The following is a 22,543-nucleotide window of genomic DNA, read 5'->3' on the forward strand; positions in this document are numbered from 1 at the left end:
CGGCACTGTCACACCTTCATTTTTCATTCAAATTGATTGAAATTTTGGCCAAGCAATCTTCGACGAAGGCCGGACTTCGGTATTGCATTTCAGCTTGGTGGCTTAAAAATTAATTAATGACTTTGGTCATTAAAAATCTGAAAATTGTAAAAAAAAAAAATTAAAAAAATTATAAAACGATCCAAATTTACATTCATCTTATTCTTCATCATTTCCTGATTCCAAAAACATATAAATATGTTATATTTGGATTAAAAACAAGCTCTGAAAATTAAATATATAAAAATTATGATCAAAATTAAATTTTCGAAATCAATTTAAAAACATTTTCATCTTATTCGATCCTTGTCGGTTCCTGATTCAAAAAACATATAGATATGATATGTTTGGATTAAAAACACGCTCAGAAAGTTAAAACGAAGAGAGGTACAGAAAAGCATATGGTATCCTTCTCAGCGCAACTACTACCTCGCTCTTCTTGTCAATTTTACTGCCTTTGCCACGAGCGGTGGACTGACGATGCTACGAGTAGGCCTATACGGTCTTGCTGAAAAATTGCATTGCGTTCAGTTTCATTCTCTGAGTTCGACAGCTGGACTAAATGTTGTATTTTCGCCTTACGCGACTTGTTGGGTATATATAAATTACTTTAATGAAGTCATATCTGGTTTATTTATGGTAAAAGTTGAGGCCCTCATTATTCAAATTGATTGAAATTTTGGTCCACCAATCTTCGACTCCGGACTATGGGATTACGTTTCAGCTCGGAAGCTTAATTAAACTATGATGAAAATCAAATTTTTTCTAACAGACTTAAAAATGATTTTATTGTATTCTTTATCTTATCCTGAATCCAAAAATATAAACATTTGTGTTGGCTGAAGACAAGCTCATAAAGTTTAAAAGGAATTTAAAGAAAATATGCTTTCCTGTGAAATTAAATGACGGATTGAGCTCCAAACCTGGAACGCCGAAGAAGAAGAAGAAGAGCTCCAAACACAAGCAGAATGAACTAATTTGATCATTTGATCGACGAAAATTATGAGAAAAAGCATACGTAATATTGACCAAGTCTGAGAGAGTTGCCTACTCTCCTTCAAAAACGATGGCTTTTCTTCTAAAACACTTGTAAACGAAATGCATCAATACAGTTTATTCCGTATGTCTGTCCATAAGTTTTCAAGTATAAATACAAATTCGTTTCAATGTTTTTGTTTCCGTCTTTCTTTTTTAGTTTTGTTTTATTTTCATTTACTTTAATTTTTGTTTTTCAATATGTGATGAGTAAAGGGATATTTTTTTCAATTTTTTTTCCAGGCAAAGCACATGCATACTCACAAAGACACACACACACACACAACATGCACCCATGAACACACTTTCAGAACACCACAAAACCTGGGTCATATCAAAAATATTTTCTTGTAACCAGTACACAAAGACAGACTAAAACAGTGTCTCAGAGCAAAGAACAAAAAAATCATGAAGTAGAAAAAATGGAGCATGCAAGCAACAATAAATGATTCAGATCATGCATACACTGACCAAACAAAATCAAAAATCAGTACACACATTTGATTTGCGCATTAATACCATTTTATGTGTGATCACCATAGTAATCTCTGTTCACCATAGTTTGCAAGACTTGCACCAAGTGAACATTGCTACACACACACACTCTCACAATAAAGCTAACTGTAAAATAATTTCAAAGCACCTCAGTATACTGGAGTACACACGCACTCTGCCAAATCAACATTTTATTACATGGGGTGTCCGGTCAGTTTGTGTCAGTAATTTTGCAATGATTGTCTGTTAGTCAGCACTCCATTATGCCCTACAGTACGGTGGAACCTTGTTTTTCAGACCTCCAGGAATTTGAGAAAATCAGGGCTTCCAAAAGAGGGAGTCTTAAAATGGCAGTAAATTATAGAGGTTATGAACAAACATCTGAACAAGTAAGGTCTTAAAAAAGATGAACTCTTTCTTTCTTTATTTGGTGTTTAAAGTCGTTTTCAACCACGAAGGTTATATCGCGACGGGGAAAGGGGGGAGATGGGAAGATGAACTCTTTCATTACGGGTCTTAAAAGGGGGGAAGGGGGGGGGGGAGATGGGAAGATGAACTCTTTCATTGCGGGTCTTAAAAGGGGGGAAGGGGGGGGGGGGAGATGGGAAGATGAACTCTTTCATTGCGGGTCTTAAAAGGGGGGAAGGGGGGGGGGGGGAGATGGGAAGATGAACTCTTTCATTGCGGGTCTTAAAAGGGGGGAAGGGGGGGGGGGAGATGGGAACATGAACTCTTTCATTGCGGGTCTTAAAAGGGGGGAAGGGGGGGGGGGAGATGGGAAGATGAACTCTTTCATTGTGGGTCTTAAAAGGGGGGAAGGGGGGGGGGGGTTCCACTGTACTGTGGTTCACACTCCTTCCAAGCCTACACCTCACCCACCCTCTTCCACACTCCATGGAGCGTCATCAACCTCACTCTTGTCACAGATTTTGCTGGGATTTATTTTCATACTTGAATTTGATCAAGTTTCGGCTATTTTCCATGGTGTTAGGCACTCCTTGGCCCCCCTTAAAATTCTACTACCGTAAAAAAAAAAGTAAAGTGTAATGGCAAATGTTTTCATGGATTTGAAAAAAGTATTGCCATCTTGCCGACTCATAATGCCGAAAGAAATCTGAGCTTGTGGACAATGTGTTTTGACATCTCCTTTACTGTTATTCACACTCCACCTCAAGCCCGCTACTAACTACAGCCGAACTAGTTCGGCGACATCATCAAATCAGGGGATTCACCTATTTTTTGGTTGTAGCTGTAACCTTCGCGGTTCGTCGATACAATCCTGCAAACATTTGGCGCGTCATCGGCGAACTGACTTTTCATTGGTTGAATATTTTTGTATCTTCATCCTTGAAGAGTGACAATACTGACGGCTATAACGCTGTCAACCAATCACGAGTCTTTCTTTCTTTCTTTCTTTATTTGGTGTTTAACGTCGTTTTCAACCACGAAGGTTTTATCGCGACGGGGAAAGGGGGGGGAGATGGGATAGAGCCACTTGTTAATTGTTTCTTGTTCACAAAAGCACTAATCAAAAAATTGCTCCAGGGGCTTGCAACGTAGCACAATATATTACCTTACTGGGAGAATGCAAGTTTCCAGTACAAAGGACTTAACATTTCTTACATACTGCTTGACTAAAATCTTTACAAACATCGACTATATTCTATACAAGAAACACTTAACAAGGGTAAAAAGAGAAACAGAATCCGTTAGTCGCCTCTTACAACATGCTGGGGAGCATTGGGTAAATTCTTCCCCCTAACCCGCGGGGGGTATCACGAGTCTTCTCACGTGATATTTCTTGATTTCGCCGCTAGTTAGTACACCGAATCAGGCACGGTGTAATGTTCGCCCAACGTTTGCCGACCTAGTTTGGCTTGGTTCAGCTGTAGTTAGTAGCGGGCTTCACACCTTACCTATGTTAATTTGTCCATGCTAACAAGTGTCATGCTCATCATATTAATAAAGCACTAAGCGAGCAATGGGTCATTTTGTTTTTTGCCTTTTAGAGACTACCATATCCCCCCCCCCCCCCCACCCCCACACACATTTGCGTAGTTTTCAATGTAGATGAGATTTAATGTTCAAGTGAAGGAAGCACCACTGCTGCTAAAACCTTAATCAATGGGTTTTTTGATGTTGACATTCAAAGACACCCCCCCCCCCCTCAACCACCTCCAATTTGTAGAGATTTCATTCAAAGTACACTTACAAATTCAAGTGAAAAACCACTTGTGCTGAAAGCTTAAAGGTATTTTCATAATTAATAGCACTCACATTTTGCAGGTGGGAAGGAGCAAGTCAATAGACCTTGCAAATGGTTAACACAAAATCTTTCATTTCAGAACTACCAACTTTTTGTTTGTTTGCTTAACGCCAAGCCGACCACGAAGGGCCATATCAGGGCGGTGCTGCTTTGACATATAACGTGCGCCACACACAAGACAGAAGTCGCAGCACAGGCTTCATGTCTCACCCAGTCACATTATTCTGACACCGGACCAACCAGTCCTAGCACTAACCCCATAATGCCAGACGCCAGGCGGAGCAGCCACTAGATTGCCAATTTTAAAGTCTTAGGTATGACCCGGCCGGGGTTCGAACCCACGACCTCCCGATCACGGGGCGGACGCCTTACCACTAGGCCAACCGTGCCGGTAACTACCAACTTAATCCAGAGATTTGGAACAATGTTGTCAAAATGAAGCAACCACATACACTTCAAACAGCCTCACTCACAAAACTGTTAAATTTTTGTCTGACTCTTAAGGAGATCAGTTGATACTCAAAAGCACCAGGCTACACATTATGCCACCGAACTTTAAAGCATTCAAAGTAAAATGCACTCAAAACTAAAGTTGAAAAAAAAAAGTGTTAATTATGTGTTCATTATGCAACATCTACAGGCAAAACAATGTTGAAAGAATTGTTATGCTCACAGAGTTTGAACATTTGCAACTACATGATTATTGATATTAATATGTAGAAACTCATTTTCCACACTCACACACACCCACACATACACCCACGCAGTATCCAACACATTCGATCAGAAAACCAAACTTTTTCCTGTCACTGAACAAGGCTAGAATTTTAAAATACATACTTATCAGTCCTGTAACTAAGACAATTTGTCCCTTAGGTCAATTAACATTGCAAGAAGTCCTTCAGCCTGCAACCATTGCAGTATTGAAGGATGACGTCATCTACAAAAGCTACAGTATGAATGGCAGTGTCAAAAGTCATAAATGCAGAATGCTTGTTCCATGCGGTTCATTGTTTCCACCTAAAACATTTCACAAGTTCACAGAGTCAGGAACAACTTTGAGGAGCAGCATATAAACATTATAAAGCAAATGTGTTTGATTTCCGATTTGAATTCCTCCCAATCACAGCTGAGCTCATTTTGGTGGAAAAAATTGGATTTCATGGTTCTGGTTTTAAAGGATGAACACAAGGTTTCAGGCCTGAAAGCTATATATATTGCATACAAGTCTGTACATATGGTTGCATATACCTCTACTTGAAACATACACATGCTTTCAGATAAATCATTGTCAAAACATTTCTTTTGGCACATTTGGGGACATATTCTGAATATTATGGTAATTGAAGTACAATTGTACTGCCCTATGACTCTGGATTTCAAAGAAAAGATGTAGCACTGATGAAAAAAAACAATTCCCAAGAAAAAGAAGGACCCAAGGCCAATGAAAAACAGCACTGAGAGTGTACAGTCAGATATGGCAACTAGCAACTTTAAAAATAAAAAAAATGCAAAAATAAAAAAAAAATAAAAAAAAGAAAGAAATAGCACTCACAAATTTTTTCACTTTGCAGAATTCAAACAAAGCTCAGCACCGTAGTTATCTGAGATCTCTGATAACCCCTCCATTTTCACTTTCCATCAAGGATATGTCACACACACACACAACCGTTTATATGGTGTATCAGCACTGAAATCCCACATGTAGAAGTGAACATAATATGCCATGTTCAGCTGTCGGTTCTGAATTTCTCTCTGTCCATTGGAACATGATTAAAAATACACACACACTCCAATCAAAAAGGCACAAATAATGTGAAGTACCGTGGAACATCAAGCCGCAAGGGACCCAGGATGCATCACCCATATGTTACAGGATCTTTGACTTCCATCACTCCAGGACCGAAGGAAGGATATACGACTCGCCTTCTTCTATAAAGTGGTCGAGAGGCCGGTGCCAGCCATGCCAAGTGATAGCTATCTGACCCCTTCTTGTAGTAAATGCCTTAGAAAAGCGTAACGGTTTACTGACTGTGTCTCTACAAACACCATTGAAAGACAAGAAATCAATAACACAAACAGTTTTGAACTCATACAGTCCAGGACAGACATCTAGAAGAATTCGTTTTTCCCCAAGACTGTGATTGACTGGAACAAGCTGCCTGTGGCGGCTGTGCGTGTGGGATCGCTAAGGGTTTCAAGTCAGCCCTCCTTCCTCGCATCTAAAAATAAACCGGTGCTCTCTCGATCTCTCCCGTTGCGCATATAATGCCTTATCAGCCCTGCAACGTCAACATCCAGATCCAGACACAACTAATTAACTGGGGGTTCATTAAGCGGAGTCAAATAAATGTGAGGTATGTAAAAGCTCAACACAAAATAATGACAGAACAGTCATATAAATGTTGGGTATTTAAAGGCTGAACACAAAATAATGATAGAACAGTCATATAAATGTTGGGTATTTAAAGGCTGAACACAAAATAATGACAGAACAGTCATATAAATGTTGGGTATTTAAAGGCTGAACACAAAATAATGATAGAACAGTCATATAAATGTTGGGTATTTAAAGGCTGAACACAAAATAATGATAGAACAGTCATATAAATGTTGGGTATTTAAAGGCTGAACACAAAATAATGACAGAACAGTCATATAAATGTACGGTATGTAACGGCTGAACACAAAATAATGATAGAACAGTCATATAAATGTTGGGTATTTAAAGGCTGAACACAAAATAATGATAGAACAGTCATATAAATGTTGGGTATTTAAAGGCTGAACACAAAATAATGACAGAACAGTCATATAAATGTTGGGTATTTAAAGGCTGAACACAAAATAATGACAGAACAGTCATATAAATGTACGGTATGTAACGGCTGAACACAAAATAATGATAGAACAGTTATATAAATGACAGTGACAACGCATTCATATAAATGACAATGAAAGAGAAGTCGTATAAATTCAAAAGATTTCCAATATAAAGAATGAACGCAAGCAGAGAAAAAAAAAATGAGGCTATCCAAGAGAAAAAAAACACACATCATAATCAACAGCGCTAGGAGGTACATAACACAACACAGTCCACAAATGCATAGCTTGGAGGGAAGGTTTGACACTAGCGGAGATGATAGTTATTCCTCATTTTTGTCACAACTCTTCTTTGGTCATCTTGGCTTTGTCTGCGTCCATGGTAACTGAGTCCTCGGTATCGGAGATGTAGTTGGTTTCGCCCGTGTAGTGTGTGGGGTACACCAGGAAGGGGTCCGCAGACAGGGCCAGCAGGTCGCGCGGTTCATACCCCAACTTCCATTCTTTCCTGAAACAACAAATGTTAACACTGCACTGACTGATCTATAAAAACATCATTTACACTCTCTCTCTTTCCAAAACCAAAACTGATTTCTGTTTTGTTTTTCTCTTTTTTTCTCTCTCTCTTTCTCTGTTCCTCAATATGTAATACTTCACATTATTTGTCATTTTGATTGGATTGAATATTATGAATTCATAATATTGTCCACTGCTTTACCTCAATACTCCAAGAGCACACTCACAAGTTTAACATGTTGTGATCCTTTCTTGCATAAAATATTCCACAGCTTTGTAAAATGAGAATAAAACATTGGTTAAACCATTAAGGAGAGACGGACATTGGATGCTGATTGAACAAGATGAAACTGAAACAATCTTGATTTAAAAAAAAGCCGTGTTACAGAAAAATGAAGAGTCTGAATCTGATGTTTACTCAACATGATATCTGAGAGACTGACTCTGGATGTTGATGAAAAATGACACACAAACTTGATGAGAAAAGAAAAAACATGTTCAAGAAAACTCAAGCGACACATACTCCAGATGTCTTTCAAAAATGATGAGACTGGTACAATATTGCAGAAGAACATAAAAACAAACAAAAAACATGTAAAAGAAAAACCAAGCGACACATACTCTGGATGCCTGTCGAACATGATGGGCAGAAACTCATCGACGGGCAGCATCTTGGTGAGCGGTTTCTGTGCGAGCAGTTTGCGCGCACCTGCGTTGGAGAGGGCGTAGCTGAGCGTCCAGTAGGAGTAGTGCGGCCACGCCAGCCGCTCACTGCCCTCCACCAGGCTTTCCTCACTCTTGTACAGTCGCTTGCGACCCAGGTACCTGCAGATAAAGTTTGTGTCAGATGAGATAAGATAAGATAAGATAAGATTGTGTGTGTGTGGCCACCAGGCTTTTCTCACTCTTGTACAGTCGCTTGCGACCCAGGTATCTGTAGATAAAGTTTGTGTCAGATGATAAGATAAGATAAGATAAGATTGTGTGTGTGTGTGTGTGTATCCACCAGGCTCTCCTTGCTCTTGTGCAGTCGCTTGCGACCCAGGTACCTACAGGGAGACAGTGCGTTTAACATAAGATAAGATAGGATAGGATAGGATAAGACAAGATAAGGTCGGATAAGATAAGATAAAATAGAATAAGGTAAGTTCAATGACCATTTTCATTACAGGGGAACCCTCCCGCTTGATATGATACCCTTTTCCTTCGAGATTACAAAACTCTCCATCCTTCATCCACCATGCGCAGCCGGGATTCGAAACACGAACCTTACACTCAGAAGGCCAACGTCCTAACCACTAGGCTGCGTGCCCTTCTTTCAGTGATCCATTTCTGTACAAACCCACAGTCACCTGAACATCTGTCAGAGGTAGGGTAAACTTCCACCATGTTTAGAATTCACCAAAGCCTATATGAGGCTGAAGTCACAAAGGTCTATTTTCAGGTACACCTGAACAAATTTGAACGTCGATTTGCAGATCAGATCCGAAGGAGTCACAATACCTGAATGAGCGAGCAATGGAGGGGGAGGTGGGGGCTCAGTGTCTACATTTTCCACCACACTGTGTTCAGGAGGCTCAAGATGTTTTTCAGCAGTCCTTTTTCTTCTTTTTAGGCTACTCTCGCTTTGTCTGTTGATATGAACATTGGGTTTAAAAGTCCTAACGTAGTATTATAATACAGTATGCCTGTTGTTAGTTGTTTAATTTGTTGCCCCACAGTCTGTGTTACATCTTCGTTCTTTTTTAGATCTGTACGCTTTTATGTGAGTTCTGTTTTATTGTCAGACTTTTTATGTGTAACTATGTCAGTATGTGTCTATTACTTATCTTACGTGTTTTTTTTAAAATCTTTTTAAAAAAAAATTCTAGATTATCTTATATAACTATAAGTGGTCGTTGTCTATTAATTGTTTTTAAATGCTTCTATGTTATTTCTTACGAGAAAACTTTTTATATGTAAAATGTTAAATTTTAATGTCTAATGTAAAGCGCCATGAGACTGCCATTCGGCGGTGAACAGCGCTATAAAAGAATGTTTTATTATTATCATTATGAACATCTGTCTCTATACCTACTCATACTGAACTACTGTAATCGTAGCACAAAAAGTTTGCAGATCTAAAACTGCAAAAGATATCCACCAGGAATATTTAGATTCAGCCTGAGGTGCATTAAAAGCACTCACAAAAGTTCCCACTGTGGATAAAGGCGGTCCAGATCAGACATAAGGTAGCCCAGCTTTTTCCTGAAGAAGGGCTCGAAGCGAATGTCGTCCTCGAACAGCAACACTCGCCCGTAGTTCTTCTCCACAACCTGCCCATCACAAACACAACACCATTACTTCTGCTGACTGGTGCACACACACACACACAGACACACCATTACTTCTGCTGACTAGCGCACACGCACACCATTACTTCTGCTGACTGGTGCACACACACACACACACACACACACACACACACACACACACACACACACACACACACACACACACAGACACACCATTACTTCTGGTGACTGGTGCACACACACACACACACCATTACTTCTGCTGACTGGTGCACACACACACACACAGACACACCATTACTTCTGCTGACTAGCGCACACGCACACACACACCATTACTAAAGTCTTCTGCTGACTAGTACACACACACCCACAACACCATTACTTCTGCTGACTAGTCCACACACAACACCATTACTTCTGCTGACTAGTACACACACACAACACCATTACTTCTGCTAACTAGTACACACACACACACACACACACAAACACAACACCATTACTTCTGCTGACTAGTACACACACACACAACACCATTACTTCTGCTGACCAGAAAACACACACACACAGATACATGCACATGTGCATGTATTTGGCAAGCACACACATATGCTCAAACACATATATATGCTTTCTCCAACACACATGTATGATCACAGACAGACAGACAGACAGACAGACAGACAGACAAGACAGACTCATGCACACACACACAGCTCTGAATACCACAACACTAGAAGAACACACAAGAAGAGTTTCTAGTCTTGCACTGAACTCTCACCTCCTCCCAGATGTAGTAGTGACTGAGGAAACACCCAATCTCTCCCATCGTCATGGACCTGAAACACGCAACACATCAGTTTTACAGTGTGCAATATGACATTGGATAAGTAGAAAATTCATCGCCGCAACCACTTCTTTTAAGAGTAAGACCGTTTGTTTGTTTGTTTGTTTGCTTAACGCCCAGCCGACCACGAAGGGCCATATCAGGGCGGTGCTGCTTTGACATATAACGTGCGCCACACACAAGACAGAAGTCGCAGCACAGGCTTCATGTCTCACCCAGTCACATTATTCTGACACCGGACCAACCAGTCCTAGCACTAACCCCATAATGCTAGACGCCAGGCGGAGCAGCCACTAGATTGCCAATTTTAAAGTCTTAGGTATGACCCGGCCAGGGTTCGAACCCACGACCTCCCGATCACGGGGCGGACGCCTTACCACTAGGCCACCGTGCCGGTAAGAGTAAGACCGTGAATAATATGAGAACATTTGTTGTGTTAAAGGAGGGAACCCCGAAAGCAAAATGGAGATATGAACCTTATGAACAGAACATCTGTGAAAGCTGGATCTTGGAAAAAGGAGTCTTAAATCAGGGTTAGGTGGTTTGGTGAGGGAGTGTATCAGGTAGAACTCACATCATGTACACAGACAGACAACCAGACACGGACACACTAGAGACATACCTTCCACTGTAGGGGTCGGCAAAGCCAGGTAACTGATGGATCTGTTTCTCCTCCAGGGCCGAGGCCGACAGGTTCCTGAAAGACGACACAACTGTCAATTTTCTCATTTCCAACACAAGGCACAGTGTATCATGCAATACACTTTTTGTTCAACCTGAATGCACTTTTTAGCAAAACTATTTTTCTCTGTATGATTGTTCCTGTATCAAAGAATGTAAGATTTTCAGGTTGATTCCAGTTTACAAAACATTTCTTTCTCACAAAACTACACCAAAACTGAGACAAATTCAACCTGTCTACATGGGTATAGTGTAGGTGGTCAATACTCTCATAAAAACATACACGCAATAGTAAAACACAGACAGACACACACACAAACGACACTCACTTTCCATCGACAGCTGGAACCAGCTTGGCGTCAATACCAAGGATTTCAAAGGCGTTGACCATACGCTCCCGTCGGTCCGGCCGACGCTCCAAGTTAATCATGTATACCTGCACACAGTCACGCTTCACTGAACACAGAACATGAAAATTTATAATAATTGTTCTTATTTATTTATACTTACCAACACAATGTTATTTTGCATATATAGCCCCTTAACCACCGAAAGGAAAACAAAACTGACCACAGGCTGCACCTCTTCTGCTTACACAGCTGAACCAATCACAGGAACACACGTCTTCTCCAACCATCCCATCTTAACCACCCTTATGAGCTCATCTCATCTAAAATCCTCATTTTAACAATCTAATAAACATACCTCTTCTCTCATGTTGAACATATTTCATATCTCCCACCACACCACTGAGATTATTTAAATGTATGCTTCTCATACCTCTCACCCTCAACCACCAAAATGAACACATATCTTCTTTTCAGGGCCTAGCATTGGAAAAATGAGTTCAGCTTACAAAGGCGGGAGATTTTTTTTTAGATATTTTACCTAAAATGATTCCCCCCCAAAGAAGATTGAGCAACTAAATTATGCCATAGTCCATAGTCCGTATCGGCACATTACTTCTTTTGACTTGCCTTCCGCCTTCGGAACAAAATCCAGCCATTCCCACTTGCAGGAATACCTGGATTCTTTGTCACTGAATGGCTGACCACGTTCAACAATGTCGCTTCGAGACATTATTTCAAGTCTAGAGCCACAAAACACAGGCACAAAGCATGCTCACGCGATGCCAGAGGAAGTGCGTGCTCAAGCAAACTGTCAAACCGATTGAGAATTGAACCGAACGGCGCACAAAACAAAAGCTGGGACTGTTTGGATTTACCGTTTGGGAATAACAGGTTTTTGCATTTCGGCGTACACCAAATCGAGTTCCCCGTACTGGAGATGTTATTTGGGCGTAAAGTACGCCGAACGGCTTACAATGGCCCTGTCTTTTATCTCAACCAGCCAAATGAACACATACATCTCTTCTCATACCCCTCAATCTCAACCACCAAAATAACAAGAGGCGAAGCCATCAAGGCTCACGTAAGAAATCGACAAACAGTAACACAAACTCAATCACTCCGTCACACACACACACACACACACACACACACACACACACACACACAGAAAGAGCATAGGTGAAACTGTGCAAGAAAGCGAGACACTAGATCTAGATCTGTCTGTCTGCATGTAGCCTACTTACAGGGACACGACTGCCAACAGAGTCTCGGCCCGCTCAAAATAATAATGACCGAGACTTTCAGTACTTCCTTCGCGTGACGTCTAACCCTCTTACGTCATAATGTGACGTCAATGTAATGTGACGTCTTCAAATGTTAGAGTTTCTACCACAGACATACACACGCACAAACACACGCACACACAGACAGACAAAGTTACGATCGCATAGGCTACACTTACGTGAGCCAAAAACCATCTCACACTTACAGGGAAAAAGACAAATTCAATAAATTTCACACAGCTGCATGGCAGAGTATACAAATGGGTGTGAGGCAGAGCACTTACCTGATCAAATCCAAGCTTATTTTTGGGCAGTTCTGGGATGAAGGAGATATGCGGGGAGTGTGGCAAAGGTTGGCCAAACACTGCAAATACAAACACCACCACAGTATCACAGTCAGTGCCAACACAGTGTGGACCAGTCACAATCAGTCCTAGCACGCAGTATGATGATGTAGCTAGGTAATAATTAATCTTAAGTGCACATTCATTCGTGTGTAAGCAAAAATGTTCAGCATTGACAGATCTACAGTATTACAAAGAAAAAGAGCTGCCTTCGTTTTAAACACATGCCAAAAATCAGAAGTCATGCACTTGCTTTTCATTCAATTCGATATATAAATTTCTATATTTTGTTTGGCAATGGCCCTGTCTTGTGTGTGATGACAAAGTGAAATGTGCATGAACACACTTCCTTAAGCTGTAAACAGCTGTGAGTCAAGTAGACTTGTCATGTTGGGCGCATGACGTTTGAAGTTTTTATTTTGACTAGATTTTGACTAATCAATGCCAAAGGTGTCTTTTTACATTTAGTCAAGTTTTGACTAAATGTTTTAACGTAGAGGGGCGAATCGAGACGAGGGTCGTGGTGTATGTGCGTGCATGTGTGTGTGTGTGTGTGTCTGTCTGTGTGTGTGTGTAGAGCGATTCAGACTAAACTACTGGACCGATCTTTATGAAATTTGACATAAGAGTTCCTGGGTATGAAATCCCTGAACGTTTTTTTCATTTTTTTGATACATGTCTTTGATGACGTCATATCCGGCTTTTCGTGAAAGTTGAGGCGGCACTGTCACGCCCTCATTTTTCAACCAAATTGGTTGAAATTTTGGTCAAGTAATCTTCGACGAAGCCTGGACTTCGGTATTGCATTTCAGCTTGGTGACTTAAAAATTAATTAATGACTTTGGTCATTAAAAATCTGAAAATTGTAAAAAAAAATAAAAATTTATAAAACGATCCAAATTTATGTTCATCTTATTCTACATCATTTTCTGATTCCAAAAACATATAAATATGTTATATTTGGATTAAAAACAAGCTCTGAAAATCAAATATATAGAAATTATTATCAAAATCAATTTTAAAACACTTTCATCTGATTCCTTGTCGGTTCCTGATTCCAAAAACATATAGATATGATATGTTTGGATTAAAAACACGCTCAGAAAGTTAAAACAAAGAGAGGTACAGAAAAGCGTGCTATCCTTCTTAGCGCAACTACTACCCCGCTCTTCTTGTCAATTTCACTGCCTTTGCCATGAGCGGTGGACTGACGATGCTACGAGTATACGGTCTTGCTGAAAAATTGCATTGCGTTCAGTTTCATTCTGTGAGTTCGACAGCTACTTGACTAAATGTTGTATTTTCGCCTTACGCGACTTGTTTTTGTATTACTTTTAGTGAAAAAGCAAGTGATGCTGTGTGAACAGTGAGCACCTTGTGGTCTTCAAAACACACATTCATCATTCTTGTCCCACTGTAGACAGGAAATTGTGGCAGTAAATGAGCAGACTACTCCCCCCCCCCCCCCCCCCCCCCCCCCACACACACACGAAAACATTTGTTTCTGATTCCAAAGCACTAAAAATAGGGCATGTCATAATCATTGAACTTTTTCTTTCCATCTTATTATGCTAAACAAAGCGTATGAACCCACCATTTGCTTCGAGACGGACATAGTCAAACTGTTCTTTTTCGTCCTTGAGGCTATACTGGTGGTCCAGGGGCACCATCAGTTTGCCAAAGTACTCCGTGTTCAGCACATGCATGGTCTTGCCTGCACACAGTGGTCAACATCAAACTTTATTCACTACTTGTGCAGAGTTTCAAAAAAACCGTTTCCTATTAGTAAAACAGAGATAAAAATTATACACTATTACATATACTCCACAAACACACATAGTTCTATCAGCAAAACAAAGTTATTATTTCACACAAATACACACGCATATTCTTATCAGTAAATCATAGAACTATCTTTTCTACTTTCACACACAGACAGTCCTTTCAGTAAAACAAAGTTACAGTTACACAGACACATTTACTCACACACCCAAAAACACACCTGTACGAGTGTACAGCTTGCATTCCCCCCTGGACGGAAGTTCACCTGCACAGTGGGAGGGGTTGGGGGTGATCAAGTTTTCACTCCAAAGGAAACACGTGGGTGCATGTGAGGTCCAAAAGCTTTGCTTGAACTTTCTGGAGCTCTTGCTTCAGACTTGTATTTCCTTTGGGCCCACGACTGCCAGAACTTTACTTTTACTTTACTTTATTTGGTGTTTAACGTCGTTTTCAACCACGAATGTTATATCGCGACGGGGAAAGAGGGGAGATGGGATAGAGCCACTTGTCAATTGTTTCTTGTTCACAAAAGCACTAATAAAAAATTTGCTCCAGGGGCTTGCAACGTAGTACAATATATGACCTTTCTGGGAGAATGCAAGTTTCCAGTACAAAGGACTTAACATTTCTTACATACTGCTTGACTAAAATCTGTACAAAAATTGACTATATTCTATACAAGAAACACTTAACAAGGGTAAAAAGAGAAACAGAATCCGTTAGTCGCCTCTTACGACATGCTGGGGAGCATCGGGTAAATTCTTCCCCCGAACCCGCGGGGGGTACTGCCAGAACGCCTCCCAAAGAGCGTGAATGTTGTGGCTTCAGACATAGCCACATTCACTCTTGGACACAATACAAGTCTATGCACGCTGATAAAAGGAACAAGAGGAGATGAAGAGAATGTTACCTGCAGCTTTGATGTTGTGGGCCAGTATGATGATGTCATCGCGGGGCCCTTCATAACCTTCCGGGGGCTTGCTGTAGACAAAGTGACGCGACACTTCTCGCCGCATGTCGAACAGGATGGCAGAGTGCACCATGGGAACTGCAAAACACCCAGTTATCTCCCTGTCCACCATTTCCATGTAGTTGCCCGACCTCATGTAATATCCCTGTAACATAATGTGAACACATTATCACATAAGCATCACAAAACTCTCTGTCTACCATTTCCATGTAGCTGCCCGACCTCATGTAATATCCCTGTAACATAATGTGAACACATTATCACATAAGCATCACAAAACTCTCTGTCTACCATTTCCATGTAGTTCCTCGTGTAATATCCCTGCAACATACATACAGTAAAACCTTCAGCATCTTGGATACCATAAAAAATGTGAAACAGAGTGCACAAAACACATAAATCACTTTTGTGGCAAAGCCAGTCAAACAGGAGTTCAGTCTAAATTAATACTAACAGAGCTATAGAAATCTACTATTGCTGAATTCCAATGTTTGCAAGAGCATACCAGGCGACAAGATCAGTCAGACCCTATCACAAACAATTCACAGGTGTTGTCTTACCGACGCACATGAAACGTAAAGCTATAAATTAGCTCACGCTCAAGGCAGGCAAACAACTCTGTCTGTGCAGATCAGCCGGTGTGAAAGGGGTACACCGCACCACCCAGTCACACATCCTTTCCACATAGTGACAGCTTAACACAGGTTTTGCAAGCCTCCTCTCTGTCTAGGATTTTCAGGTAGTGATCTTACTTGGTTAACAACTTCGCAACACACCATTCACCGTTTAACATTGACTTTAACGGCCATCCTTAAATGAGCCTGAAGTGGACTTCACAAACTCTTTTTGAGCTATGCTAAGTGGACTTTGCTAAGTAGATGTCCAATTAATGAAAGGCTTTACAGAAAAAAAAACCATTAGTATTGTTTTTTTTCAAACATTCCATCAAAGAACCCATGTAAAAAATACATTTTTACACCCCCGGTATAGGGGTGTGTATAGGTTTCGCTCGATGTGTTTGTTTGGGTGTTTGTTTGTGTGTTTGTGTTCGCATATAGATCTCAAGAATGAACGGACCGATCGTCACCAAACTTGGTGAACAGGTACTATACATTCCTGAGACGGTCCTTACAAAAACTGGGACCAGTCAAACACACGGTTAGGGAGTTATTGGTGGATTAAAATTATACAAGGACTTATACAGGGACATCTTCATGGTCAAAGGGAAATAACCATTCTCACTCAGTCACTGCCACCAACTGAGAAGGTTATTTCCCTTTGACGGGGGTGTTTTTCCTACCTCATAGGAATTTCTTGTTTTTTCTTTTTTTTCTGAACTGCAACAGCAACAAGACAATTCCCACCTTTTGTGTCATGGCTCCCCAGAAGTTGGTGTAGTAGCCCTCCACACTGGAGTTGAGCATGGGGCCAATGGCTGACCTGAAGCATGACACGCCAAGATGAACACGACAGAATAATGACACACACGTCACAGGTGGTGAGAACTACACAGACAAGCCTAATTTCAAACTGATTCTTCGTCAAGCACTGTCATCAGTAGCAGCCAAGAAATGTGGGACTTTAATTCACAATACCTGCCACAGGCACAAAATTGTTTCTAAGAATCAATAGCAACAACTACAATTTTCTGTAGAAATTGTGTGATGTCAGTAGCTCAATAGCAGAGGACTATTTACAGTCAATACTACCAAGAAATCTAGCAGTAGATAGGTCTGACAACAAGATGGGGTATCAGGTAGAATGAAGTGTGGTGCATACACCCCCCCCCCCCCCACACACACACACTTACTTTTCTTGCATCATAAGTAACTGCAGTGTGTTTCTCTTTTCGATGATGACATCAGCATCAATCATCTGCAACATACACACACAGTGAGATCAGAAGTATGCGACATTAAGCGATATGGTGCCACAAAGATGGGAGCTTTGAAGTTAAGGCCAAGACAAAAACTCAATGCTTCCAATTCCCCAACCACTCCAAGGGTTTTTTTTACCTAAAAAATTTTTTGGACTAAACATAGGTAATCCTTTCTTTCAGCTATGTGACATCAGACTATGAGGCCTACAAAAACTCATATTTAGCAGGCAGGCCAAGACTGCAAAATAGTGCATGTTTGCATGCATGCGTAAATTGTACAAAATAAAATAAATTCTACCTATAGCGGATCTAAACGACCAAAGACCGAGGCCTGGGAATGACACGAATACAGCTGGACAGTTGGACAGTCAAAATGCTTAGGATTGCTTAAAATAAGCATTATAATGCTTGAGTTAGTAATCCTAAAAGCCATGTATAGTTGTTTGTCATGATAAAAATAGAATAAAGTTTTGTTTAAACCAAATGCACCACACAGAGAAAGTCCATCTTTCGCCTTCTTATCCCTTGTAAAATACAGAGACCTGTGTAAAGTGTGAAAGCAAGCACACATAACATAGCAAAACTTGGTGTACTCACAAAGAGGAAATCAGCCCAACCCTTCCTGGCAAAGTCAACTGCTTTCTGTCGCAGTGCAATGACGTTGGAAAAGCGTTTCTCCGTCCAGTCGCATTCAGAGCGCTCATCTGTGTAACCTGTTACAGGTGTAACAAGAAGAGCAAACGCTCGATCGAGTCACTTTCGCAGTTCTGAATATTATATGAGGCATCAGATGGACAGGAAGAAATTGCTATTCACAACACAATGAGTCACGTTCACATAAAATTTGAGCCCGGTCACTTTTATAGTTTCCGAGAAAAGCCCAACGTTAAGTTGTGTGTTGCCGAACAGAAAAGGCTAGTTATCTGCCTTGTTTTTCTGATAACGTTCGTAAAAGGCTACAGATGTAAATACTTTGATGTAAAGAATAATCCTACAAAGTTTCAATCACATCCGATGAACTTTGTCAAAGATATAAAATGTCTAATTTTTCCTTTGACGCTGACCTGTGACCTTGAAAAAGGTCAAAGGTCAACGAAACCATCGTTAAAGTGTAGAGGTCATTGGAGGTCACGACTAAACAAAATATGAGCCCGATCGCTTTGATAGTTTCCGAGAAAAGTCCAACGTTAAGGTGGTGTCTACGGCCGGCCGGCCGGACAGACTAACACTGACCGATTACATAGAGTCACTTTTTCTCAAGTGACTCAAAAACAAGCAGCTGAGGTGTCATGTGTCTGAATCAAAGCATGTTTCCACAGTTGATTTCTGAAAAGTAAAGACAGCTAAAAACCTGTCCTGGCAGCCCTGAGCAAATGTACACTGACTTGTATATAAAATATTCATTCTCTATTTTAGTGCCAAACAGCTAGTAATGATAAACCAGCACTTGATAACTTAATAACCAAACACACACACAAACACATAATATAAGATATATATATATATATATATATATTTATGAGGATAAGATTCATTTAGTCCTTTGACTCGTTTGAGGTTACCCTCATGGAAATTCGGACTGCTTTCTCCCTGGGGAAAGCGAGCTGCCATACAGTATACAGCGCTACCCATTTTTGCCCCCCCCCCCCCCCCCCCCCCCCCCCCCCGTGCATAGTATGTGTATTCATGTTTTCAAGCCCTGAGACTTTCGCTGTGAACTTGGGTTCTTTATCGTGCGTATGCGTGCACACGGGGCTGTTCAGACACCAAGGAGAGTCTGCACAAAGTTGACTCTGGGAAATAAATCCCTCGCCGAACGCAGGGATCGAACCCACGTCCATAGCAACGACTGGTTTTAAAACCAGCGCCGCTACTGACTGAGCTATTTCCCCGCACAAAGGGTGCTTCGTGTGTTAAGATTGAGAAGAAATGAATCAGTTTAAAAGTCTTTTCTCAAAGGTTTATAGTTTTATACTCACCCATTGTTTTTTCCTCAATCACAATGTTGATGTGATGGTACAGTGGTTTAACACCTGCCACCCATTCCTTCAGGATGGCTGTCGAGTTGTCGATGTTGTGATCACTGCGAATCCTAGTACAGAAAACAACAACAATGAAAGTAACAATAAATAAATATCCAATATAGAACTGCTAAAGTTTCAAAATCAGGGAATCAAGGAAATCTGACGATGCCACCATGCATTTTCTTCCTGCCAGTGCCATCTTTGAAGAAGCAATTAATCTTAGGCCAAAAAAAAAAATTTGTCTGTTTAGGGTAACCCGACCGACCCTATCGATTTGGCGCCGACCCAAAAACTTTTTTTTGATTTCAAAAATAAAAAAGAAAAAAAAAGAGGTAAAAATGCTAAAAAGAGACATTTGGCGTTTCTTTCTCTCCCTTTCTCTCTGTTTTATTTATACGTTAGTTTTGAAACATGTATTCATCAAATATAAGAAGTGAATGTTCAGCCAACATAGCATTTACACACACAAAAAAAACAAAAAAAAAAAAAAAAAAAAAACCTACCTACCTACCGACCCTACTTTTTTTGGTCATGTTACCCTAAACAGACAATTTTTTTTTTTGGCCTTAGCCATCTGAAGCTACATAAGTAGTTCATACATATATGTATTACTAGGAAGCTAGTAGTAGTACCTGTAGTAAAAGTATCACTGTGACTATGAGTATCATTGTTGGAGCATCTGGTTTTGGTAGACAGTGTCCCAAATAAAATCCTTTAATAAAAAAAAATAATAAAAAATTTAAATGTCAAACATCTATGGAATAAAAAAAATCATTCCTTTTTGTCAGGACTTTTCTTCTACTCAAACAGACTACCAAGGTACTTAACAATAACATCTGTAAAGATGGTTACAACCAACATGCAGCAACATGTATTTGGAACACATTATCACCCCTTCTAAATTGTGGCTTAATTGAACAAAGCAAAGATACATGTATGCAACATTAAGAAAGTAACAAGGGATTTCACAGGCAAACACTAACAGTCCATGCTGCCTGCCATTATGCCTAAATATTTTCTTTAGTCTGACACTGATAATGAAAACATCTGACCTACATTCTGATGCCACTGGCACCCTGCAGAATTCTAACAACTTTGTCTTGGATTATCGCTTGACGTTTAAAAAAAAAAAGCGTTTCTTTGGACTTCAGTTTTAATGTTCTTTCAAAACTAACTTTTATTCGTATCAGAGAGTCGCAAAAAAACCTGTTGTGGGCCCACTAGTTCAGTCAGTGCACATCATATATGATCATTTCCGAAGACAGCATTCCATAGCAGACGAACATTTCCGACAGTGTTCCCTAAAATAATCCCGAAAAGAAAAGGTTTGGGGTGAGAGAAAAAAGCAATAACGGCCACAGTATGACTCACCATAACATCATCCTATCTTTGGGATAATCCAAAAGTTCCAGATGACCCAGAAACCAGGGCAGAGTGTGAGCTTTATTTCGGACCAAGAATGCCACCACGACTGTAGGAGGCAAAAAAGGGTCCGCTCCTCCATCATCTTCGGCTTTTACAACAGTCAGAATGTGACTGCTAAAAAGAAGCCCTAAGCAAAAAAGCATCATGGCAAGAAGCACCGGCTTCATGGCTGTAAAGGGGTTTAAACCATGTGGACGTGTCGTTTGCGGTGGTTCCAGCCAGTTCCAGCACGGCGCTGCCATTTACACAGACTGTTCCTTCCTCCCCGACAAGGAGTTGCGCAGAAGAGTGACTTAAAGAACAGTAACCCAACGCAAGTTCCGGTAACCTTACTTTCGTTTTTGCTTTGTTTTGCTTTTGTTCGCTGTTCAGATAATATGGTCACAAGGCTAATTTTTAACAGTTTTAAGTCCCACGTCGCGAATTTCGTTTTGATTGTTAGAGTGCAAGGTTTGCTTATTCATGAGAAGTGATGTAAATCATGCTGATGTTAAAATTGAAGTTCGTATCAGATGCAACACTTGAAATGAGAATTAATGTAAGCTGATCACGACAGACGTTCGGAATTATTCGGAAATAACATGGGTTTGCATGGGTTGTGAACAAGTAAATGAGTTGTTCTTTGCTACTGGTCACAAGTGGGGGTCAGCTCACACGGACGCATTTTTCAATAGTCTAGTGGAGAAACTGGTCACAAAGCACCCAGTACATGCCAGAGAGATAAGAGAATCAAAGAAAATACCAAAATCATTCAATAGATATGGAAATATTAAGATTTATTGTGAAAATGCTAGCAAAAATGGCGTCCAAAAACGGGAACGCACACTTGGTGCGTCACGTCTTTGAAGACTTACCTCCCGTTCTGTGTTCGTTGATAATAGTCGTGTTTGTGCTGTTTTTGTTGAAATAGTATCTAATAAAACTGATGCAGTTCTTGAAATGTTGCAAATTATTGTTGTCTTTGTGAAATGCGAGAGTGTTCTGAGGCGTAATATGCATAATGCTGATGTCCCACATAGGGTACCCCACGAAGGCGCGCACACCACAGAGATATATACACTGACATGAGGCACACACACATGCTTGCACACACACACACACACACACACACACACACAACACACACACACACACACACAACCAATTAACTGGGGACAGATTTGAATAACTGGTTGTGCTTTTCGCTTCATCATGTGGTTGTCGCATTCAATTGTTGTCGTTCGGTAAGGTGTTGTCACTCAAGTTGTTTTTGTTGTTCATTAGTGCTGCTGCTTTCGTCGTATAATTCATGTCACATAAGAACTACATAAAATCGCTGGAATGATCGACTTCTCAAGTTGATTGTGAACAAAATTTCTTTGTTTTTTTATTTTTTTATTTTCTTTAATTATTCCTTTGTTATGTATTTATCTATTTCGTTTTATTTGATAGGGGTGCGAATTGCCGCTTGACAGTTCAAGATAAAAATCTCTCTGTCTAAGCCTCTG

At 40.4% G+C, this 22,543-nt stretch overlaps 1 protein-coding gene across 1 annotated transcript; it reads right to left on the bottom strand.

Moving 5' to 3' along the window:
• Positions 1 to 2,506: 2,506 nt before the first annotated feature.
• LOC138948404 (procollagen galactosyltransferase 1-like) lies at positions 2,507 to 21,317 on the bottom strand. Its single transcript, XM_070319937.1, has 14 exons — positions 21,003 to 21,317; positions 19,587 to 19,699; positions 18,205 to 18,320; positions 17,539 to 17,603; positions 17,093 to 17,168; positions 15,669 to 15,873; positions 14,571 to 14,690; positions 12,917 to 12,996; positions 11,329 to 11,435; positions 10,941 to 11,015; positions 10,253 to 10,310; positions 9,362 to 9,489; positions 7,796 to 7,999; positions 2,507 to 7,166 (listed from the first exon to the last, which is right to left on the bottom strand). The coding sequence occupies exons 1-14, from the start codon at positions 21,296 to 21,298 to the stop codon at positions 6,998 to 7,000; spliced, it is 1,812 nt and encodes a 603-aa protein (XP_070176038.1). The 5' UTR covers positions 21,299 to 21,317; the 3' UTR covers positions 2,507 to 6,997.
• Positions 21,318 to 22,543: the final 1,226 nt, after the last annotated feature.

The sequence above is a fragment of the Littorina saxatilis genome, linkage group LG15 (assembly GCF_037325665.1).
Source record: "Littorina saxatilis isolate snail1 linkage group LG15, US_GU_Lsax_2.0, whole genome shotgun sequence".
NCBI classification, from domain to species: Eukaryota; Metazoa; Mollusca; class Gastropoda; order Littorinimorpha; family Littorinidae; genus Littorina; species Littorina saxatilis.

What these genes read in the sequence shown, in the direction of transcription:
- LOC138948404 (XM_070319937.1), bottom strand. Translation starts at nt 21,298, where the DNA reads ATGGCAGCGCCGTGCTGGAACTGGCTGGAACCACCGCAAACGACACGT. An exon ending in GGGGAGCCATGACACAAAAG is followed by an intron (nt 15,874 to 17,092) that starts GTGGGAATTGTC and finishes ATTATGTTACAG; the next exon opens with GGATATTACATGAGGTCGGG. An exon ending in GTTCCAGCTGTCGATGGAAA is followed by an intron (nt 11,016 to 11,328) that starts GTGAGTGTCGTT and finishes GTCGTCTTTCAG; the next exon opens with GAACCTGTCGGCCTCGGCCC.